This window comes from Miscanthus floridulus, chromosome 8, assembly GCF_019320115.1.
Source record: "Miscanthus floridulus cultivar M001 chromosome 8, ASM1932011v1, whole genome shotgun sequence".
NCBI classification, from domain to species: Eukaryota; Viridiplantae; Streptophyta; class Magnoliopsida; order Poales; family Poaceae; genus Miscanthus; species Miscanthus floridulus.
In genome coordinates, this window is record NC_089587.1 from 115,602,008 (window position 1) to 115,624,190 (window position 22,183).

The window sequence follows — 22,183 nt, forward strand, 5'->3', positions numbered from 1 at the left end:
ACCGTCAAGCATGAATCGCTAAGGTTAGATGGCAAGAAAAATAGAATTTCCTTGGCGGCTAGTCCTCAAGGAAGTTTTCCTTGGCTGCCAACCGCCAAGAAAAATATGGACATACACTAGATTGCCAAGACGACAAGAAAATGAGTCGGCAGTCAAGGAAATTCATTTTCTTGGGGGTGACTAACCTCCAAGGAAATATGTTAACCAACAAGAAAGTATGTCAAAAAAAGGTTCAAAAATCTCAAAACTCTACGGCTAAATCTCAAAACTCTAACTGAGTAGTGAACTCGCAACATCAACCTTCGCATGGTTACGTCCTTACCACTGCACCTCGAAATCATCTGTGATTGAATAGCTAATGCATTGCTTTTGTATTTAGTCTGGTGAATTTTGTAAAGCATATTTCACGCAATAAATGAATTCAAATGAAAAAAATTTGAACGGGAATTTTTAGATCTTATCGAGTACTACACCTTTTATTTAGGTCATTTCTTCGTCCGAGATCATTTGAAAAATTCATAAAAAATATTGATTTTTTAAAATGTTTTCCTTGACGGTTTGCAACAGCACTCATGGAAATGGTCTTTTCCTTGGCGGTTCACAACAACACTCAAGAAAAGTTGCATATTTTCTTGGAGGCCGAGTGGAACCGCCAAGGATACACATTTCCTTGGTTTACTACAACCCCCAAGGAAATGATAAATTCCTTGGCGGTTGGATTTTGGCAGTCAAGAAAATCCTGGCCCCCAAGGAACTTCCATTTTTGTGTAGTGATTGTTTGTATAACCTAACGTCTACATTATTCACACCTATATTATTTTTAAAGATAATCTAGAATACTTCCTTCTAAAAACTATCCACTTATGCATGTAATTGTTGATATAGGAAAACCTATCTTGATGTATCCAGGGACGATCATATATAACTATTCCATTGTCAAACACACAACTCAAAGTAAAATTTCAATTAAACAAGCCAAACAGAAATTGAGGCGCGATGTAAAGAGAAAAGTATACTGAGCACTTGTTAACTGAAGTTCCTATGTGTGACATATCTATTGGTTAATCAGTGCGCAAAATATGCAATGACAGTTTCGTATTTCACATGTCTTTTTATAAAAAGTTATAATATATTGCAAGCGTATGGCGTATGTTTAAAGGAATAGAAGGAGTACTGATCGAGTTAGAATATGAGCAAACTAGGGTAGTATCACATGCATAAAAACAATTTTGATATTCTATGGGGCCTAACTTCATCCAAGAATTTGTAACGCTTGTGTTAAAATTAAGAGTGCATGCAATGGGCTAGTTATTATTTTATTACAAAATAATATAAGCGTGGATAAACCCATGATCGAACCCTGACCCTGCAGTTCTTGGCAACATGTCACGGTTCCTGCGCCCCAGCCGTGTTCTGCTCCTGCTTTGGACCGTTGGAGCATCCCTCTGCTTCGTCAACAATCGTCAGTCAGCGTCCATCCTCCAGAAACATTGCGGTCCTGGGCCCACAGGCCACGACATGCCGGGGGACATCCCAGACTAAGCTCATGGTCATCTCGTTGTGATGAGGACCGGAGTGCACGACGATGGCGTTGCTGACGATGTCCGGGAGCTTCCCACAGAGCTCGTAGGTGATGAAGTCATCCGGGAGCTTCGCGGCGACGCCCAGGGCCTCCGCATGCGCGATCTGCTCCAGGAGCTTGTCCTTGGAGCCTTGCTCGAACACGAACGCGTCGAACCTGTCCCGCCAGACGCGGGGCGTGTCCAAGTGGTAGGTGCGTGCCAGCGCACGCCACAGCTCCGCGGCCGTGGCGAAGAGCAGGTAGCACTACCGGATTCAGGCACTCGGCAAAGGCCGATATACACTCGACAAAGCCTTTCCTGAGTGTTACACTCGACAAAGGGCGCTCGGTAAACAGTTTATCGGCAAAGACCGCTTTGCCGAGTGCACTTTATTGGGCACTCGGCAAAGGCTTTACCGAGTGCCAATCCGACACTCGGCAAAGAAAAGTGGCCGTGACGACGAGCGCCATCGTGACGTCGGCTTTGCCGAGTGTCAAGGTCAAACACTCGGCAAAGGTGCTCGATTTGCCGAGCGCCGTTGACTTAGACACTCGGCAAACATACCACTTTTGCCGAGTGCCTGGCCCGTGGCACTCGGCAAATCTGTGATGTTTGCCGAGTGCAATGATCATTGCACTCGGCAAAGCATGTTCCTAGGTAGTCACTTTGCCGAGTGTCATGGCCATTGCACTCAGCAAAGTGACTGAAAACAGCCTTTTTTATTTATTTTTTACATCCCATCCAAACAAACAGAAGATATATATAACAAACATCACCAACATCATATATTGAAAGTACCTTGATGTCGCTTAGGAGGCCTAAAGGGGGGTGAATAAGCCTGTAAAAATTCAACTCGAAACTCTATTAGAACAGAGGGCGGCACTGTCGGCCTTATAGGGCGGCACTGCCGCTCTTCAAAAATAAAGCAGACATTGTTGAGATTTCACAGATAGTAACCTGACCCTCTCAACTGCTCAATCATGCAACAGAAAGACAAAATCCAGTTCGAAGACTGGATACCACAGAAATCTCACACAAGAGAGGATCGAGCTACCAAACCCTAACAACAGCTATCAAAGAGCTGAACCAGCAAGAACACAAAGTAAAGCATGCGAGACACAAAATTTATCCCGTGGTTCAGCTCGCCACCAAGGCTTTCCTAAGTCCACATTGTTGAGGCATCCACAAAAGGATTGACTCGCCACCAAGGCTTGCCTTGCCCTCGTTCTCAAATCAAAAGAATGAACTCTTGAAGTGAGGGGTAATTTCTTAGCTGTAGGATGATGTTACAAACCTCTCAAGGCTACCACACGAGTTGGCAAGCACAAGGGCGACGCCTAGCCGGCTAGGAGCAAGCTCCAAGAGTAACAAACCCTAGAACCACCGGCCAAACGTGAACCAAATGCTCTTAGACTTTGGGAATCAGTGGATCTTCTCTCCAATCGAGTTTTGCTGCTTTTTCTCTTAAGTTTTGATGGTTGAAACCAAAGATTTGCTTGAGAGATGAAGGAGCAACAATGGAGGAGAGAGAGGTGAGCTTTGATCTGTTCAATTTCGAACTGAACCGTTGGAGAAGAAGGATCTACGTTGTGGGCCGGCCCAAATGGTATTTATACCTCTTGGGTCCCAACGGTCGTTTATGGGTGGCACTACCGCCCTAGCCAAAACAGTTAGAATCTAGAGATTTTTGGCTGGCTGCTTTAGCTGGGTAAGAGGATATAGATCTGTAGTTTTGTGCATCTGGTTGCACAGTTGATCAACTGTACTAGAATCCCTCTTTATAGTATGGCTTTTCCTAAACTCAAATTCAAAGCATAAAAAAATATAAATGCCTTTGAGCTGGTTGCCACTTCATTTGACAATTGAAAACTTCTATTATCGAATATGTTTTCCTCATTCTCATTATACCTTGATTATGTGACTTGAACCATTTCCATACATATGAGTTCACCTTCATGGCTTCAAGTCACTTCTACTAATGATTTGATCATCAACACAATATGACTCCTCATAGCTTGATTAGTACCTTGACTCAATGCAAGTACTCTCTTCTTCACCTTAGCCATGGTACCTCGGTCGCCAAGCCATCGCTTGCCCTTCACCTTCGCTTAGTACCTTGAAGCCCTTTCCTTGCTATCTTCACCCTATCAAACCATACTTAAGTCACATTATATTAAGCATCCATTGAAAAATATTTCTTCAATATTTTGATCCTTGTTTGAATATTTTCTAGATATGAATGTTGAGATCAATCAAGCTTCAGTTTGTCTCACATAGAGACATACATGGATCAACATCAATATGGTCAAGCTAATTCATAATTCCTTATTCCCTTCTCATTTTGGCTTGACATTCCAATTGATCTTTCATATATTCATCCATGTAAGCAAACCAATATAGAGACCGACTTATATCCACTATACATTGTCATTTACCAAGTATGTTTGCTTTCATATGATGCTATGATATCCCATGACATAGAAGCCATTTCGTTGATTCCATTTGCATTGTTGTTTTTTTGCTTGAACTAGATTGCTTCCAAAAACTTTCAATACAACAATACATAGTTTGGCATTCACTTTAACATAATGTGGCATATCATCAAGTTTGCCTACTAGTTGAACCTTGTATATACTCGTTAATACACAACCCACAAGTATATGCAATAGACTCAATTTCCTATTCAACACTTAGCAAACTTATTAGACCTTTAATTGTGTTGTCATTCAATTTACCAAAACCCACTAAAGGGCTAGATGCACTTACAATCTCCCCTTTTTGGTGATTGATGACAACACAACTAAAGCTTACAAGAGATTGATAAACATTAAGATTTTGAATCCTATTATATAGTGAGCTCCCCCTAAATGTGTGCATTGAAGGAATTCAAATTTTGGCCTCAAATGACAAATGCACATATTTAAGATGAAGTGTAGGAACTTCCCTATATCTTAGCATCCATGGGGTGCAATGTGTAATATGATAACCGTGATGCTCATGACAATTCATGCACTCAAAGATTGCTGACTAGCAGAGGGCGGCACTGCCGCACCAGAGAGCGGCACTACCGCACCTGCCTGACCAGCATAGGAGAAAACAAGCATCACTCAAGGCATGAATGCCACACACTAGCATAAATGGTCCTTATCAAGAGCATCAATTTAAACTATCCTTGCACACCCCACAATTTTTTTAACCTTATATGCCTCTCCTTTACCCCTTTCCATCCTCATATCAATCTATCTCCCCTTACATTCTCCCCCAATATTTCTCCCCCTTTGGCATTAATCTCCAAAAAGGATCTCTTCACCAAAAGGAAGAAATGATGGTCGACAAGTGAGGGCAAGAGTAGATAAAAGTTTAGCATATGGGATTTCTCACCTATTTTCTACCAAACAAAGTATGCAACTTTTAGGTCAAGATTCTTGAGAGGTTACCATATTTGGCTCATACCTCACTTAGATGACAGTATAACATGAGACAAACTCATACCATCACCGCAAGAGGTATCAACCAAATATCTAAAGAATTCTCTAATCGCCACCACAAGAACAAACTTATGGTGTGACTCAAAAATTGCATACACATGCACACACTAGCATGTAAAGGCCTAGATGCACAAAGGTAATACATGAGTTCATGAAGCTATATACCTTTGTTCTAAGCCTCATAATCTCCACTATGAAGATGATTTCAATACTTGGATTTAGTGCTTTGATGGGACTAGTACTTCTTTATGCAAGATAATTTCATTTGTGCCCATCTCTCATCATCATCATCTTCAAGGAGATATCATAAACTTGTGCATGATATCAATTGAAAGTCCATTGCTAGCTCTTGTTGTCATATTGAGATATCAGCTGAAGACATATTTCTTGATATACCAAGTTAAAGATTATCAATCAATACCAATTGAAATATGATCTTCATAATTTTGACACCAATTGAGAGTCTTCATAAGGCTTTGTAATGTTTTGGTCGTCAGCAGCTAGCCCAGGGGCCGTGGAATAAGTATATATACACCCAAAACCAAAACTAGCCATTGAAGTTCAAAAACTAGCCATCAAGACCTATACAGGTGTGGCACTACCGCCCTTATGCGCGGCACTGCCGCAGCTCTCAGAAACAGCACAGGTCACCTCACAGAAAACGTCATATCTCTTTACTTCGAACTCCGTTTTAGTGATCTTGGACTTTCTAGAAAGCTTGTTTCGAGAGCTATCCAGCCCAACCAAGAAAAATCCCAAAGATCAACAAGTGTGAGTGTTGTTCTATTGAAAGGATCTTCACTAGTTGATGTCAATTGGAATGAATGCCCGTATCTCATAATGTCACCTAAGAAATCCTCATAAAGACAAGAGATAGAATTAAATTGCATAAGAGAATTTCACAACTAGTGATCATTTTGGATGTGGAAGGCATGTAGATCACTAATTGCAAAACCTTATAACATAGACTAAATTCCCCCCCTTTTTTTTGATAGTGCATACATATACATGTGGAAGGCAAGAACATAGGCACTTTTGGTCAATTAAGTCCAAACAAGGGAATTTAAGCTATATTATGGAGAGTAGCTACTGAAGAGATAAAAATACAATCCAAATGAATATGAGAGATAACCAATTTGGATTGAGTCAATGTAGCATACTCATGAGAGACTCATTCTCAGCAAGAGACTACATAAATTCACTAGAAGAAAATGTTAGTCTTAAAAGACACAAGGCATAGGATGGGCTCCCCCTTAATATGTGCATCAAGTGCTTGAATTACTTGTGAAATGCACTAGAATTGGTTTAAGAGTCGAGGGAAGTTCATCCTATATCTTGGTCAAGGCATGATAAATTTGCAACAATTGAAATTATGCCAAGGAAACATACCACCACCAAGGTAGATAGATCACCACATAAATTTTCATCGATATAACCATCATAGGTGAGACTTCAATGATTTGGATGGCTATAGTTCTCACTTGATGAAATGTGGTAAAACTGAGCTCTTGTGATCATCCAAGATCCATATTAGTTTCCTAGTTCTTTCTTTACCTAGAGCAACTCACACAGAAAGCAAAGGTAAAATTCATGAAATTTGCAAGTTATGAACTAGGAGTTACCACTCTTTGTTGATAAGATTCTGGGAGATCAATGGGATGGATCATAGGTACTTGATGAGCACTTAGAGAGGAGAAATAGCAATGAAAGCCCACTCTTCAATTATTTTCTCCATCTCATCCAAATCTAGGTCCATTTAAAGGATTGGGACATTCAACATTTAAACCAGGAGCATTTGGTTTATAAAGACCGAGACCTCCTAGAATAATTGTGAAACACCTAGAGAATCCAAAGGAACTACCCATCCTTCTTTTTCCATGTGTGGGACTGCACATCAAACACTTAAAAGAAACCAATAATCCCACAAGATATAGGCTAAGCTCAACCTAAATTTGTGCATACAAGAGTACACAAAGTTCACTTAAGCACATTAACAATATGAGGTCAAGGGAGTGACTTGCACTATACTTCAACTGATTTGAACTCCTTGAAACTGCTTCCAATTCAATAGTCTCAGCTGATTACTTCTTGTTCCAACTAGTTTCAATCACTTGCTGCTGCTTGTACTCTAATTGCAACTTATTTGGACCCTTGTGTGAGTTCTTTTCTTTCATTGAAACTCCTTTAGACCAAATTTATATTTCTCATATTTACTGATTCTTCATGACCAACTTAAGAGCTAACTCAATCTTGTTGCCACAATGCAATCCAATTCTATTCAGTCAGTTTTTAGATTCTGTCATCCTTAGAAAGGAAAAATAAATCCATATCTCTTAGATCACTAGCCCAATATGCATGAAATTTGGTAGAGATCTTCATCTATGAGTCCTCTAACTTCTCTAAAAAATTTAGCTCATTTGAACTCCATTTGGTCTGTGAAAATAATTTTCTACCAGAACTGCTCAAATCTGAAACTACACTATTGAAGCTGACAGAAACCAACTCAAAACTGATTTTCTTCAAAACCAATCTTCATACCAATTGTACAACAACAAGTACTAGATGTGTATAGCATGCTCACAAAGTTTCAGGTCAATTTATCAGTATTTGAATCTCCAAATCCATGCTTGAAGGCAGTCAACTCAGATTTGCAATTTTCTGGACAGATTTGATGATCGATGATTATTCTTCTTTTCCTGTCCAATCTTTGAGGTGATTTCAGTTGAGAATACATACAAGATGTTATATCCATTCAGTCCTCTCATCAACACTCATAATCTTGTGAATTCTTCTTGTATAGCTTATTCAAATCAACCTCAAACTTGATTCAAGCGAAACTAAAACTTTTGATCTAAATGACCTTTAGCAGCAACATCTTTCTTTAGGTGAAGAATAACCTTTAAGCTTGTGAATTAAATTAGCCCAACATCTTCTTATTTATTTTCTATGAATAAGCTCAATCACAAGAAGACATTAGTAACACAAGCACTAGTTTTCCATTTAGTAACCATTTATATGTGGATGACAAGTGGGTTACCAAAATGGAGAAACCTCATAACATGGACTAAATCTCCCTTGATGTCTCATGCACATTCTTTTGAGTGGAATGGAAATGTAAATGTGCATGGTTGGTCATTTAAGTCCAAAGGGCAGATTTAAGCCATATTATGGTGAGTGGCTAACATAGACAAATCTAATCCAAATTAGCTAGAGAGAAAATACATCACATGGTTTTGGATTGATAGCATTCATATAATAGCACACTCTATTTGAGAAACACATTCTCATTTAGTGAGACTACATAAATCACTTAGAGCGAAAGATTAGTCTCACAACTCTAGCCATAGATTAAAGTCTCCTTTTATAAGTGCTCTAAGTATTTGAATTTCTCACATAGCACTTTATTCATTTAAGAACTTGAGATTTTCACTCTATGTCTAGGTCATGGCAACAATAGTGTAATCAACTTGAACTATGCCAAGAGATACTCACAACCATTATAGCATGTAGATGCCCATAAGATGAGAATGAGAATTTAGCAATCTAACATATGACAAGATTCTATCAAGTAGGAAGTTCTTGACTTGTGAGTAATAAGTTCCTTTACTTGACTTGAGCTTGATTCTTTATTCTTGGCCATTTTGAAATCTACTTGTATCCTCCAATGTGTACCAAGATTCCAAATCCATCAAACCGACTCATAATGTGCACGAACATAAACATGCTTCATCTTGTTTTTCTTGGTTTGAAGTCCACAAAGGAAAGTCAAGTCACCTATGTTGCTTGATGTGGATGATCAATTCAATTTTGATCATATTTCTATTCTATGACCAGCAACCAATGAATATCCTCAAGTGCTTCTATTATCCTAAGTGGTTACACAAGACACAAAGGAGTTTAGTTTCAAATAAATTGCACTTGAGATTTAGATGTTACCACCCTTCTTGATTGTAATGGATGAGGTGGTCTTTTTGTCTTCATCTTGCACATATGAAGGTTGTAGATTTGTCCACAAACTAGAGTGGAGTCAGCTACTACTATGTAGGAGGGACGGCACTGCCACCCTTGGGTGCGGCACTGTCGCCCTGCTGATTTGCAGTAGGGGTGTGCTGCACCTCTGCATCAGAGTTGTCAGCGGAATTTGGTACAACAGCAACTTGAGGAGCTTCCACTTTTGTAGCATGTACTTCTTGTGGTCTTATATCACCAATGGCCATCTTCTAGATTGCCCCACAAGGTGGTTTCTCATTACCTACAACATGAATAAGATCTTGCTCTACTAGAGAGCCATTAAAAGCATCATATGGCAAATGATTCACTTAGACTTGAAGTACTCTAGCCACTCTTAATAATTCACAAACACACATATATTTTGAGCTATTAGAGACTACACATGTCAAGTGGCTAGCTAGCAAGGGTTAGGTACTAGTTACCGAGGTGAATATGAAGTTTGAAGTATTTCCATTGATTCATCTTTGGGTCAACCATATAAGAATATGCAAAGTGAATTGATTGATAGCTTGAGTGAATATTTTCAATCAACTTGCTCAAGCACCCCAAAGCTTCATATCACCTTCAAGTACCTACAACACTTACTAAGCACAATTTGGTACCCAAACTATGTTGGGTCCATTATGGTTAGTCACAAGAGACTTAGGCACCCAAATGGCCTGTGTGCTAGCACATGGTGAACCAATCACCTTTCTAGCACAAGTGTCATTTTTGGGCCTCCTAAGCATATTTAAATCAATTGACAAGTTGAGATTAGAAGTGTTACCCATGAGACAATCCTTACTTAAATGTCCCTTTCCTTTGCAAGTGTAGCATAGGTGGTTCTTGTTCTTTCTAGCCTTCTCTTCTTGCACTTTGCTTGCTACCTTGCTAATGAACCTCTTTGTTGATGATGACAAGCTTTCACTTTTCTGATTAGGACATGAGCCAATTTCATGTCCCTTCTCATGACAACCATAACACTTCCTCTTGCTTCTTCTTGTCTTGTTCTTTGAAAGTGTGGCTTGATCATCGACCTTGTTGGAACACATAGAAGCACTATGTCCCATGTTGGAGAACTTGACATGAGCCATCTTCTTCTTCTCTTGGATCTTGCTCACGCCCTTCTCTTCTTTCTTCAAGGGGCAATCTCTGACATGGTGACCATCTTTCTTGCACTTGAAGCAAGTGATGAGAGTCTTCTTTGATTGACGTTGCACCTTGATGGCCTTGGGAACTTTCCTATTCTGTCCAGGTGCGGCACTGCCGCCCTTGGGGTGCAGCACTGCCGCAGTTTGTGTAGCTGGCTGAACTACTGCATTCTGGACAGATTGCACTTCTTTAAGTATCCCCTTCACTTTGCCATTGTTGGACTTGTAACCCTATTGATAAGGCTTGATGCATGCATCGGTTGATCCCTTCTCAAGCTTCTTTATCATGTCTTCATGGTTATCTTGAGAAGGTTGAGCATTGCACTTGCCCTTCCATTGAATCAAGTCCCTTTTTATAATTTCAACTTTTCCTTGAGCTGTTCGTTTTCTTTTGCAATGGAATCATCACAAGTTTCTACAATTACATGCTCAATGGAAGGTTGGCTTGCTTGAGAGCAACACTTGTTAGCACATGATAAAATAGATGAAACTTGTGTATATGTGCATTTGTGAGTGTGAGGTTGGTATGATTTTACCGTTGTTACCATAACCTCATGAGCCACTTCTAGCATGAGATGAGACTCCATAAGCTTCTCATGAGAGCACAAAAGCCCATCATGACTTTCTTGCAAAGTCTCATTTTTGCTAGTAAGCCTTTCCAACTTGTCTTTGAGCATATAATTCTGATCTTCTAATTGAGCAACACAAGATAGAGAGTTAATAGTATGAGTTTGCTCAATTAATAAGTTTTCATACCTTTGGACCAAGCTAGCATGATAGCACTTAAGCTTTTCATGCTTTTTGGTCAACTTCTCCAAGCATTTGATCTTTTCAACGAGAAGCTCTTCTTGCTTGTAGAGATCTTCTTCTTGCTCTTGAATCTTCTCTATGAACTTGATCACTATCAACTTGTCTTTCTTGCTTAGACATGCAAGGTGTTGATTGATCTCATCATCATCACTACCACTATCACTGTCACTCTCACTCTCACTCTCACTCTCACTCTCACTCTCACTTGCCACTTTCTTCTCTTTCTTTGCCATGAGACCGATATGTGAAGTGGTATAGAGAGTTGAGCTTCTTGGTAAGGTGGATTCATCATTTGGCTTCCACCGATCACAAGCTTCTTCTTCCTTCAAAATGTTAGTCTCACAAGAACTAAAGAAAGTAGAAGTACCATATGTAAAAATATTGTTCTCACCAACTATTTCATTACCATCCAATAAGTCATATGTTGGCGAGGAAGTGGATGTGGCATGATCAAATAGGCCTTTTGAGAGAATCACTTGAGGCTCATCATTTGTCGATGAAGTTGAGCATTCCTCAAGTGGTTTTTCAAATTAGAGGTTGCTCTCTTCACATTTGGAGTTGCCATACATTTCCTTGAGCGTGGTCCAAATGATATGAGCATCACCAAGTGGTTTACCATCTCCAAATATGACAGCATCAAGTATATCTTCACTCAAAGCACTAAATAAGACATTAGCAGCTTGAGCATTGAGTTGTAAGCATTTCACTTCCTCTCTAGATAAGTAGATCAAATCATCATGAGGAGGTGAAATGCTCACATCTACAATCTGCTCTATTTGAGGACCCATGGTCCTAAAAACATCAAGCACACTAGCAAACCAAGATGTATAATTTGAGCCATCTAAAAGTAAAAGTTCTAGATATACCTCCTCACTTGTCGACATCGTTCTCTCAAGGCGGTTAAGCCCGAAATTGAGAGCTAGGCTCTGATACTAATTGAAAGGACCTTGATGTCGCTTAGGAGGCCTAGAAGGGGGGGGGTGAATAGGCCTATAAAAATTCAACTCGAAACTCTATTAGAACAGAGGGCGGCACTACCGGCCTTATAGGGCGGCACTGCCGCTCTTCAAAAATAAAGCAGACAGTATTGAGATTTCACAGATAGTAACCTGACCCTCTCAACTGCTCAATCCTGCAACAGAAAGACAAAATCCAGTTCGAAGACTGAATCCAGTTTGAAGACTGGATACCATAGAAATCTCACACAAGAGAGGATCGAGCTACCAAACCCTAACAACAGCTAGCAAAGAGCTGAACCAGCAAGACCACAAAGTGAAGCATGCGAGACACAAAATTTATCCCGTGGTTCAGCTCGCCACCAAGGCTTGCCTAAGTCCACGTTGTTGAGGCATCCACAAAAAGATTGGCTCACCACCAAGGCTTGCCTTGCCCTCGTTCTCAAATCAAGAGAATGAACTCTTGAAGTGAGGGGTAATTTCTTAGCTACAGGATGAGGTTACAAACCTCCCAAGGCTACCACATGAGTTGGCAAGCACAAGGGCGACGCCTAGCTGGCTAGGAGCAAGCTCCAAGAGTAACAAACCCTAGAACCACCGGCCAAACGTGAACCAAATGCTCTTTGACTTTGGGAACCAGTGGATCTTCTCTCTAATCGAGTTTTGCTGCCTTTTCTCTCAAGTTTTGATGGTTGGAATCAAGGATTTGCTTAAGAGATGAAGGAGCAACAATGGAGGAGAGAGAGGTGAGCTTTGGTCTATTCAGTTTCGAACTAAACCATTGGAGAAGAAGGATCTACGTTGTGGGCCGGCCCAAATGGTATTTATACCTCTTGGGTCCCAACGGTCGTTTATGGGCGGCACTGCCGCCCTAGCCAAAACAGTTAGAATCTGGAGATTTTTGGCTGGCTGCTTTGGCTGGGTAAGGGGATATAGATCTGTAGTTTTGAGCATCTGGTTGCACAGTTGACCAACTGTACTAGAATCCCTCTTTATAGTACAGCTTTTCCTAAACTCAAATTCAAAGCATAAAAGAATGTAAATGCCTTTGAGCTGGTTGCCACTTCATTTGGCAATTGAAAACTTCTATTATCGAATATGTTTTCCTCATTCTCATTATACCTTGATTATGTGACTTGAACCATTTCCATACATATGAGTTCACCTTCATGGCTTCAAGTCACTTCCACTAATGATTTGATCCTCAACACAATATGACTCCTCATAGCTTGATTAGTACCTCGACTCAATGCAAGTACTCTCTTCTTCACCTTAGCCATGGTACCTCGATCGCCAAGCCGTCTCTTACCCTTCACCTTCGCTTAGTACCTCGAAGCCCTTTCCTTACTATCTTCACCCTATCAAGCCATACTTAAGTCACATTATATTAAGCATCCATTGAAAACATTTCTTCAATATTTTGATCCTTGGTTGAATATTTTCTAGATATGAATGTTAAGATCAATCAAGCTTCAATTTGTCTCACATAGAGACATACACGGATCAACATCAATATGGTCAAGCTAATTCACAATTCCTTATTCCCTTCTCATTTTGGCTTGACATTCCAATTGATCTTTCATATATTCATCCATGTAAGCAAACCAATGTAGAGACCGACTTATATCCACTATACATTGTCATTTACCAAGTATGTTTGCTTTCACATGATGCTATGATATCCCACGACATAGAAGCCATTTCATTGATTCCATTTGCATTATTGTCTTTTGCTTGAACTAGATTGCTTCCAAAAACTTTCAATACAATAATACACAGTTTGGCATTCACTTTAACATAATGTGGCATATCATCAAGTTTGCCTACTAGTTGAACCTTGTATATACTTGTTAATACACAACCCACAAGTATATGCAATAGACTCAATTTCCTGTTCAACACTTAGCAAACTTATTAGACCTTTAATTGTGTTGTCATTCAATTTACCAAAACCCACTAAAGGGCTAGATGCACTTACATATATATATCATCAACAACACATATATATCACCAACACCACATATATATATCACAAACATCACATATATATCACAAGCGTCACATATATATCACAAACGTCATATGTCTCACAATATATCACAAATAAGTTCACAAGCAATCCAAGTGCTCCATCATCGTCAGCCACAATTGCAAATAGAAGTACCATTAACAACCACAAGTATCATCACTGATTTGGTGAAGGATTCGCTGAAGCATGAGGATCGTTCGATGCCGTCGATTGATTCTGCACAAAGAAGAATAGATTGCATGTGTGAGACAAGATAAATATATAGCATACATGAATAAAACTTTCGTACTCCACTAGATTTGACCGTAAGCATGAACATACAAACTAAAACATTTATACTCATAGGAGTAGAATAGTGAGGAGTTGGAGGTGGAGGTGGAGCAAATAGCGAATGTGGCGGAACTACACCCGTAGCGGCGCCAAGACTTTGCATGTACTGAAGAATCTCCGCCATCCTCCGCTGCTCGGCCTCCACCCTCTCCATCTTTGCCTGCATCTGCTCCCATATCCTCCTCTCTTGTTCTAGCTGGGCCTATAATATATTCATCCCAATGTTACAATAATGCAAAGGAAAGGTATGAAAAAACCAATGAATGACGAATAAACCAGGAATAACCTCGAGTGCCTCCACCCGGTGGTGTGAAGTGTCCTGATGAGGTCGTATGGCCGGGCTCCTGCTCGTGCTGCTTGCTCGAATCTGGGAGAGACTAGGAGTAGCGGCCGAGTCGATTGTGCCGTCACCAATCTAGTACCGCCCATGCTTCTTGCCTCCTCCCACCCTCATGATGACTTCTCCATCAAGGTCCTCGGTGCTCGGATCGTACTGTGGCCCATGGACCTCCCTTGCCATCGATGTGTACTCACTGAGGCGGTTATGGACGGTCGCATTGCTGTACGCCTCGGGCCCGTCCTCCAGGTTGTAGTTGATGTCGGACGTCACCTTGCCCTTGTGGGCCATAGCAAATGCCTTGAAGATGAAGCAAGGCTGGCCACCATGTGATGCCGACTACGAGAAAAACAGCAAGATGATTAGAAATCATGCAGAATTGAGCGTTAGAATAAATAAATAAATTCGCGTACATATGTTTCTGCGTATCCGCTAAGGCTGCAGCTGCCTTGATGGTGTGCTACACCTGGCATCATCAAACACCGCTCCCGGCACAAGTTGTGCGTCTCCTCCCACTTGCGTGAGCACCACTTGTCCACCATCTGTTCCCAGCACTGGGGACGCACGGCGCACCAATAAGGAATCATCTACAGGCCATCAAGTACATGACATATCAGAAGATGAAATTAAGCCTACTTAATCTTAAAAGAAATCAGTATTAATGTTTTGTATTTACCTGTAGGTACTGGTCCCGGGTCAGCGTCATGCTCCTTGCATCCCTTTTGGTGACCTTCGTTCCAAGGACGGTCCTGTGGTAAGTTACGATGGCCTGGATGCGCGCCTCGTAATGCATGTCCACGACGAGTTTTTTACAGCATTTGGTAGCCACCACATCTGCCCTAGCCTCATGTCTGTCCTGGCATCTAAAGAAATCCTACATACAAACACGATGTATCCATTCATTATTTCAAGAATGTCCAATAAATGCGATGTATTGAGCAATGTAGTGCGAGGAGGACTTACCCACAGCTCTTGCTTCACCCACGCTGCCTTGTTGTTGAATACCTTGCGGGCCTGATCTGCAGCATTGGGGGCGGCAGCGTAGTGGTCAAACGAGTAGGCCAGCCCCATCACTCCGGCGTACTCAACCAGGCCAGGGAAGTGCTCCTTGCACAGAAGACCGAGGATGCCATTGACTTGGCGTATGTGAGCACCTTCACTCACCACAATCGTCCAGTTCCTACCCAAGTGATTAAGAAAAAATATTAGTTTCTATTTTGATTTTCAACATATCATATAAAGTAGTGATAACATCTAAAGTTACTTACTTTTTTCCCTCGGGTCGAATCAGCGGGCGTCTCTCACGAGGTATCGATCGCTGAGGGAGGCTCGTGGGACCTCGCAAGTAGACACTCGACGAACTAGAGGAAGCGGAACCCCCTGCTGTCGCCTCCTCCTCCTCGTCCTCCTGCATGTCCTCCTGTGCCTCCTCGGCGTCCTCATGGGGCACCTCTCCTCCTCCTCCTCACGCGATGGGGCGGCAGGCGACGGCTCCCTCCTACGGCTGCTCCTCCTCCTACTCTCCCCCGGTGCAGCGGTGCTTGTCCTTCGGTACAAGGACATTAGCTTCCTCATCCCACCACCCACCATCTTTGTTCAATCACCTACAATGAAAAAGAGTAAACCAATAAGCACAGATAAACAAGAAGTACTTAGAAAGAGATGTAAAATAAACAAAACATAATTACAAAATAAAATAGTATTACATGTATTAGAAATAATCTTCATGATCGGGATTAGCTAGATCATAAGTCTCATCATCACTATCAATCATGTCGAAATAATCAACACTATCCGAATGAGCAATGTTGCCATTGTCATTGTCTAAATGTAATCGCTCAAGCATTTGTAAGTCCTTCACATTTTGCACCTCTTCTCCAGCGTCCTCTTCAATAACCGTTTCATTGTCTACTTCCATTTCGATCGCTTTGGTTAAGTCTATCTCAAACCTCCCTTCTAGTCCCTCTTCTTGAAAGAACTCTCCGTCATATGTGTTTGGGTCTAAGTTGTAATCTTCATCATTTGGGACAGGCACTTTACCATGTGGCGATACCCTATGCACAATATCCCAACCCTTAAGATGCCTTTTGGTTTGACACGCATATGGGAGATAATGAACTTGCGTGGCCTGTTGGGCCACAATATAGACATCGTCTCCTGGTAAGACAGAATCCTGTAGAATTTCGACTAGCCCAAGATTAGAATATGTCCATCTCATTGTTTCAGGATCAAACCAATGGCATTTGAATATGACAGGATTAAAAGGTTTGGAACACAGGTGCCATTCTTTCCAAGTCAGCAATCACGGTCCGAGATAACTCCTTAGCACAAAGCTAGTGAAAGAAATAGCTCAACTCTACCAGCACTAGCCAGACATGCTTAGGGACATAGCCTCGAACCATCACCGGAAGAATCCGCTCAATCCATATGTGGTAGTCATGACTCTTCATTCCTAAGACTCGCATAGTAGATAAGTTCACTCCCCTCCTCAGATTAACGCCACGCCAAATGCCCGTTCCAAGAAAGCATCGGTCTTGTCGATCCATTCATTGGTGACCTGACCCTGACTTGCGCGGCCCATGTACATCCACTCACGGTCCTCCATCCTCTAACATATATAGCGACAAGTAATATAAACATCAATTGCATCTACACGACGTTCCTACTATCTAATAGGTGAGGATAGGTCCTAATCCCATGCGAGGATCCATAGATGAGGTTAGTTTCCATGCTCTACTCCTATCCGAGATAGGATTTCGGCAGCACCTCCCCGCTGTTCTTCAAATACACGTCCTGCTAGAGAGAGTGTGTATCCGGAGAACAAAAGGGAGATGATGCCAAAACTCTATCTCGGATCAGAGCAGACCATGAAAACTAACCCCACCTACGCATCCCCATGCTGTCTAAAAAAGTGGACAATTCAAAATAGATACAGTTTTAGATATGGAAATATATGCATATTTTCAACCGTATCTCTTTCGAACGGGAGACGCCTAACTGGGTTACGTGATCTACGACCATGATATGGAAAGAGGGGTTATACCTTGGGTGGCGGTGGAGTCAGGCTAGCGGGGCCATGGCGGGTCGGTGCAGTGGCGAGGCGACACGGTGTAGGTAGACCCGCAGCGGCGAGGAAGGGGATCGTTGCTTCGGCGGCCTCCTTCTCTTCCTCCTTCCTCCTCTCCTCCTCTCCTCCTCCTCCTCTCTTTCTCCTCCTCATACGGCGGCGCGGCGCGGGGGGGGGGGGGGGGCTGGCGCGTGCGTGTGTGCGGTGTGTGTGGGCTGGCCCAGCCGACGGGGTTAAATTCCTCCTTTGCCGAGTGCCCCCGATCTGGCACTCGGCAAAGTTTTTTTTAATTTTTTTAATTCTTTGCCGAGTGCCCCTGATCTGGCACTCGGCAAAGGTTTTTTAATTTTTTTAATTATTTGCCGTGTGCCACCTGGTCTGGCACTCGGCAAAGTATTTTTAAATTTTTTTAAATTCTTTGCCGTAAAAAAATCTTTGCCGAGTGCCAGACGTCCTGACACTCGGCAAAGAGGCTCCTTTGGCGAGTGTCATTTTTTGACACTCGGCAAACCATATTTTTTTCACTTTTGACCTTCAAACTTTTTCTGCAGTCCTCATACAATACCTGGTACTCCATGTTCCAATGTGGCACATTTCTCAGACTTTTTCTATATTTCTTTAATTTATTTCATTTAATTGAATTTTCTTGGATAATTCAAATTATACCTGCTAGTCATTCGAATAATGAAAAAATGAATGGAAAAATGATATTCATGTTATTTAGTATAATGTGAGGCCGTATCCAGGAACAAACCACCAATTTCGAACATCTTGTTCACGAAACATGACCACGAACTTGCGGTCGAGTTATTTTTAAATTCTATAAAAAGCAAACGGAGTCCGAAAATCTTGAAACTTGTCAAGATGTCAAGATATCATATGTGGAGGCTGTGATAAAAAATTGAGGAGGTTTCACGCAAGTTTGTCACGTACGATGCTTACCACCTCGTCGCCCTCTTCACGAAATCATGAAACTTTTTCGGAGATTCTTCGATTTGCAAGCATCGTACGTGATAACTTGCGCGAAACATTCGTAATTTTTTATCACAGCCTCCACATATGATATCATGATATCTTGACAAGTTTCATGATTTTTGGACTTCGTTTGCTTTTTATAGAATTTAAAAACAACCCGACCGCAAGTTCGTGGTCATATTTCGTGAACAAGATGTTCGAAATTGGTGGTCTGTTCCTGGATACGGCCTCACATTATATTAAATAACATGAATATCATTTTTCTATTCATTTTTTATTATTTGAATGACTAGCACTTATAATTTGAATTATCCAAGAAAATTCAATTAAATAAAATAAATTAAAGAAATATAGAAAAAGTCCGAGAAATGTGCCACATTGGAACATGGAGTTCCAGGTATTGTATGAGGATTGCCGAAAAAGTTTGGAGGTCAAAAGTGAAAAAATATGGTTTGCCAAGTGTCAAAAAAAATTACACTCGGCAAAGGAGCCTCTTTGCCGAGTGTCAGGATAAGACACTCGGCAAAGGATTAACGGCGCCTTCCAGCCGTTAACGGAGGCGGTCCTTTGCCGAGTGTCTTATCCTGGCACTCGGCAAACCACCTCTTTGCCGAGTGTTATTGTTTGCCGAGTGCTCGGCACTCGGCAAAATACCTCTTTGCCGAGTGCCAGTTGTTTGCCGAGTGCTTTCTCTCTATCACTCGGCAAACAACCTCTTTACCGAGTGCCCGATAAAATACACTCAGCAAAGTCTGGGACACTCGGCAAAGAAGCCATCTCCGATAGTGTAGTCCGGGAGCAGGCCGATCGGAGAGCGTGGCGAGGATGTGGCCACGGCACACCGCGTCATCGCGCGCCCACTTCTTGGCCGCGGCCTCATCGTTGTCGCCGCCGGCACCAGCACCGGCACCGGCAGGACGGGCCTCGAAGAGCACGTGGGCGACGCCGAGGGTGCGGATGCGGAGGAGCAGAGATTTCTTCCACCGCAGGTAGCCGCCGGCGCCGTCCAGGGGCTTGATGGGGTGAGTCGTCGCCATCGATCTATCGAAGCACCTGTCAGACATGACACCAATCGACGCATCAGATCATCAGCAAGCCACTACATGCAATGCCGCAAGATGGGCGAGGATTCTTGCTATTCCGGGGAGGCAGATTTGGACGCAGATTAGGGGACGATTTTGACGGTGATTAGAAGGTCTAGGGCCGGATGGCGGCGACGATACATACCTTAGGGTTTTTTTGATCGGGGGAGGAAGCGATATTCTTGTTGATACGAAAGATTCTCCTTCATTTTTATAGGCGGAGGAGCCAGTGAGATTCTTGGGACAAGCGTCTCTAACAAATACTCCTCTTACCTATTTTTTTTAATTACTAGCAAATACGCCTGTGCGTTGCAACGGGAGAAAAAAATATTAAACATTTGGCAAACAACGATAAAAAAATGTTATATATTTGTTTAGTTATTATGTTTTATCAACTTTTTTTATAAAATTTTAAAACTAATTTATATGATGACCATGGCATTCATAATAAGTTAATATTTACACTAATTGTATTTTTTTGTGAGCATTCTTTATTTATTGTAGCTATTATTGGATTGAAGCCTAGTACCTTTGCAAGATTGTCTGTTTCATTTGCCTTGTTGACAAAGATATCCGATGCAATTTAAATGCCATCTATTACCATGTAATAGCGCTTGTTCCTGATACACTCCAGTATTTCTTGCCCTTCAATATATTTCTTTTAAAGAATCGCACAACGTGCCCTTAGCTTTTTTTCAATAAATATCCAATTGTAATCAACCACGTATCATGGGCGTGCTAAAGTAGTAGTATAGCGTCACGTGCTACGGCTTCACATGCGTCATCTTGGCGATAATCTACAAAGCAATTTGGACCATAACTTCAGCTTGATTTTTAGATGGTATTTTGAAAGAAACATCATACTCAACGGGCGATGGTTACCAAGCTAAGATCATTCTCATGAGCTTGCTTAGACCCTCCTTTCTCTCTGACGACCTTGCTCAAAATCTTGGTTGCCCTAACATAAACGTTATTAGATAACGTGTTACCGATCTTTATTGAGAATCATATTTTTATGAGTAAAAAATATTAATATTTATAGCGTATTACAATGCAATGAATTTTAAAGAGTTTTTTTAGAATTCTCTTACCACTTTTGATGTAGCTGTTCCGGCCATTGTTTTAGCAGTTCCTTGCTCCAAGATGATGCTTCTGCTGATGATTTGTTTTTTTGTCGAATTATCTATTTTGGAGTAGACGAATCTATCTAGTCTTATCGTCGAAAAGGTGCGTGAGTTTGTCTTGGGTCTCTAGGGAGCCTCTTTCGGCTTGGTTTTACTTGTGCCGTCAGAAGCTAGGTCAGAATAGGAGTAGTATTGGAAAATAGATTAGATTTTTATTTTTGGAAAAGAAATCGGCCAGAAAAAATAGAATTTGTTTTCGTTCTGATACTGAATCGGTTAAAAAAAATAGAAAATTCTATCGGATAGGCTCGGTCGTTTCCAGATTCTCCTTTCTTCCTGCAGCATCATCCTTCCCCTGCCGTCCCCGTTTTTTTGCCAGCTCCTCCGGTTTCCCCAATTCCGATCTCATCACGCGCTAAGCGGAGGCCGCTCGGACGTCGCTAGCTTGCACCTCCGCCGCCGTAGGAGAACTGCGCCCGTGCCAGCACCTCCGCGAGCAATGCGGCACGGCCACTCTTCGCCCCCGTGCGGCCTACCTCGTCGCCGTCTCATTCCCGGCCTTGTACCTCCAGGCCGCCACGGTTGCCATCGCGTGCCTCCTCCTTCTCCACGGTTTAGCCAGCCACCCCTACCGAACCGTCTCTACAAATCATGCATTCACAGACCGTCCCTACAAATCGATTTATAGAGGCAGCGAGGCGGCTCTTATTATTAGCCGCCCCTACATATCGATTTGTAGGGACGGCTCGTATTATCAGCCGCCTCTACAAATCGATTTGTAGGGGCGGCTGTAGTATCAGCCGCCCCTACAAATACCTGTTTATAGAGACGGTTCAATCTAGAACCGTTCCTACACTACAGTACGTTTTTTCCGCCTAAAAAATTCAAATTTACAATTCAAAATCGCGTTGCCGAACGTCCCGCGACTAACGTTCCGAACCGCGTTCGCGTTGCCGAATGCCCCGCGACCAACGTTCCGAATCGCGTTCGCGTTGCCGAACTCCCCGCGACCAGCGTTTGCGTTGCGAACGCCCCGCGACCAACGTTCCAAACCCGAACCGCGTTCGCGTTGTCGAACGCCCCGCGACCAACGTTCCAAACCGCGTTCGCGTTGCCGAACGCCCACGACCGCGACTACACGCACAAGAGTATTATATAAACTACAATTACAAGTCCAATTCACAAGAATATATACAATACATCATTAAATATACAAATTCCATACATATTATTATCAACGTCCTAGAGCTAGCCTTTCAGTCTCACGAAGGTGTTGGTACTG

The 22,183-nt window shown here is 42.0% G+C and overlaps 1 protein-coding gene and 1 pseudogene across 1 annotated transcript; both read right to left on the reverse strand.

Moving 5' to 3' along the window:
- Positions 1–1,467: 1,467 nt before the first annotated feature.
- On the reverse strand, positions 1,468–19,929 carry LOC136469759 (uncharacterized). Its single transcript, XM_066467828.1, has 3 exons — positions 19,923–19,929; positions 19,482–19,748; positions 1,468–1,819 (listed from the first exon to the last, which is right to left on the reverse strand). Exons 2-3 carry the CDS (start codon positions 19,730–19,732, stop codon positions 1,468–1,470), a joined length of 603 nt encoding a protein of 200 aa, XP_066323925.1. The 5' UTR covers positions 19,733–19,748; positions 19,923–19,929.
- On the reverse strand, positions 9,646–11,885 carry LOC136475427 (uncharacterized; annotated as a pseudogene).
- Positions 19,930–22,183: the final 2,254 nt, after the last annotated feature.

Bases quoted from the DNA above. Each gene is read 5' to 3' on its own strand.
- LOC136469759 (XM_066467828.1), bottom strand. From the start codon at position 19,732: ATGGCGACGACTCACCCCATCAAGCCCCTGGACGGCGCCGGCGGCTAC. The intron at 1,820-19,481 runs CTATCGGAGATG...GTAGTGCTACCT, and splicing joins CGGCCTGCTCCCGGACTACA to GCTCTTCGCCACGGCCGCGG.